This window comes from Sphaeramia orbicularis, unplaced genomic scaffold (assembly GCF_902148855.1).
Source record: "Sphaeramia orbicularis unplaced genomic scaffold, fSphaOr1.1, whole genome shotgun sequence".
Classification (NCBI taxonomy): Eukaryota; Metazoa; Chordata; class Actinopteri; order Kurtiformes; family Apogonidae; genus Sphaeramia; species Sphaeramia orbicularis.
In genome coordinates, this window is record NW_021941568.1 from 353293 (window position 1) to 355792 (window position 2500).

A 2500-nucleotide genomic window follows, 5' to 3' on the forward strand; every position below is an offset into this window, starting at 1 on the left:
AGGAGGGGTGGGGCATTACTAAGCTCCGCCTACTTTTTGGATGTTTACTGTGTGTTTTGTCGGGTTGTGGTTTCAGGCTCGACAAACGGCTCAGCAGAAACAACAAGCAGCCGAAGAGTCCCGCAAAGACTATGTGACCAGTTTAAACCAGTTCAACCAGGACCAGCACCAGCACTATCGCACACTGGTACCAGTTATATACCAGGTAAATCAGTAAGAAACCAGTTAAACCAGTTATATACCAGGTAAATCAGTAAGAAACCAGTTAAACCAGTTATATACCAGGTAAATCAGTAAGAAACCAGTTAAACCAGTTATATACCAGGTAAATCAGTAAGAAACCAGTTAAACCAGTTATATACAAGTTAAACCAGTTATAAACCAGTTAAACCAGTAAGAAACCAGTTACACCAGTTATATACCAGTTAAACCAGTTATAAACCAGTAAGAAACCAGTTAAACCAGTTATATACCAGTTAAACCAGTTATATACCAGTTAAACCAGTTATAAACCAGTTAAACCAGTTATATACCTGGTAACCAGACATAAACCAGTCATATACCAGTTAAACCAGTTATAAACCAGTAAGAAACCAGTTAAACCAGTTATATACCAGTTAAACCAGTTATAAACCAGTTAAACCAGTTATATACCAGTTAAACCAGTTATAAACCAGTTAAACCAGTTATATACCTGGTAACCAGACATAAACCAGTCATATACCAGTTAAAGCAGTTATAAACCAGTTAAACCAGTAAGAAACCACTTAAACCAGTTATATAGCAGTTAAACCAGTTATATACCGGTTAAAGCTGTTATATACCAGTTAAAGCAGTTATAAAGCAGTTAAACCAGTAAGAAACCAGTTAAACCAGTTATATACCAGTTAAACCTGTTATATACCGGTTAAAGCAGTTATAAACCAGTTAAACCAGTAAGAAACCAGTTAAACCAGTTATATAGCAGTAAACCAGTTATATACCAGTTAAACCAGTTATAAACCAGTTAAACCAGTCATATACTAGTTAAACCAGTCATAAACCAGCTAAACCAGTTATATACCAGTGAAACCAGTTATAAACCAGTGAAACCAGTTATAAACCAGTTAAACCAGTTATAAACCAGTTAAACCTGTTATATTCCAGTGAAACCAGTTATAAACCAGTTAAACTAGTCATAACCCAGTTAAACCAGTTATAAACCAGTTAAACCTGTTATATTCCAGTTAAAGCAGTTATAAACCAGTTATATACCAGTTAAACCAGTTATAAACCAGTTAAACCAGTTATAAACCAGTTAAACCAGTTATAAACCAGTGAAACCAGTCATAAACCAGTTAAACCAGTCATAAACCAGTTAAACCAGTTATATACCAGTGAAACCAGGTATATACCAGTGAAACCAGTTATATACCAGTTAAACCAGTCATAAACCAGTTAAACCAGTCATAAACCAGTTAAACCAGTTATATACCAGTCAAACCAGTTATATACCAGTCAAACCAGTCATATACCAGTTAAACCAGTCATAAACCAGTTAAACCAGTCATAAACCAGTTAAACCAATTATATATCAGTTAAACCGGTCATAAACCAGTGATAAACCAGTTAAACCAGTCATATACCAGTTAAACCAGTCATAAACCAGTTAAACCAGTCATAAACCAGTCATAAACCAGTTAAACCAGTTATATACCAGTGAAACCAGTCATAAACCAGTAAAACCAGTTATATACCAGTGAAACCAGTCATAAACCAGTTAAACCAGTTATATACCAGTGAAACCAGTCATAAACCAGTAAAACCAGTTATATATCAGTGAAACCAGTTATATACCAGTTAAACCAGTCATATACCAGTTAAACCAGTCATAAACCAGTTAAACCAGTCATAAACCAGTTAAACCAGTCATAAACCAGTTAAACCAGTTATATACCAGTGAAACCAGTTATATACCAGGTAAGCCAGTCATATACCAGTTAAACCAGTCATAAACCAGTTAACCAGTTATATACCAGTGAAACCAGTTATATACCAGGTAAGCCAGTCATATACCAGTTAAACCAGTCATAAACCAGTTAAACCAGTTATATACCAGTGAAACCAGTTATATACCAGTTAAGCCAGTCATATACCAGTTAAACCAGTTATAAACCAGTTAAACCAGTCATATACCAGTTAAACCAGTCATAAACCAGTTAAACCAGTTATATACCAGTTAAACCAGTAAGAAATTAGTTAAACCAGTTATAAACCAGTTTATGTTGGTTGTTAACCCTTTGAGGTCCTGTGTGTTTACTTTTTGTTTGTCTGTTTTTGGTTTATTGTGTACCTGTGTGTGTGTACCTGTGTGTGTGTGTGTATTTTGTGTGTGTGTGTACCTGTGTGTGTGTATTTTGTTGTGTACCTGTGTGTGTGTATTTTGTGTGTGTGTGTACCTGTGTGTGTGTGTGTGTACCTGTGTGTGTGTACCTGTGTGTGTGTATTTTGTGTGTGTGTA

The 2500-nt window shown here is 35.2% G+C and overlaps 1 protein-coding gene across 4 annotated transcripts in view; it reads left to right on the plus strand.

Moving 5' to 3' along the window:
• Positions 1 to 2500, plus strand: part of LOC115416106 (formin-binding protein 1-like) — a 27995-nt gene that overhangs the window by 17242 nt on the left and 8253 nt on the right. For all 4 annotated transcript variants that reach the window (XM_030129821.1, XM_030129822.1, XM_030129819.1 and 1 more), the window contains exon 8: positions 77 to 205. In XM_030129821.1, the coding sequence (XP_029985681.1) occupies positions 77 to 205 (129 nt within the window). The remainder of the gene's footprint in view (positions 1 to 76; positions 206 to 2500) is intronic.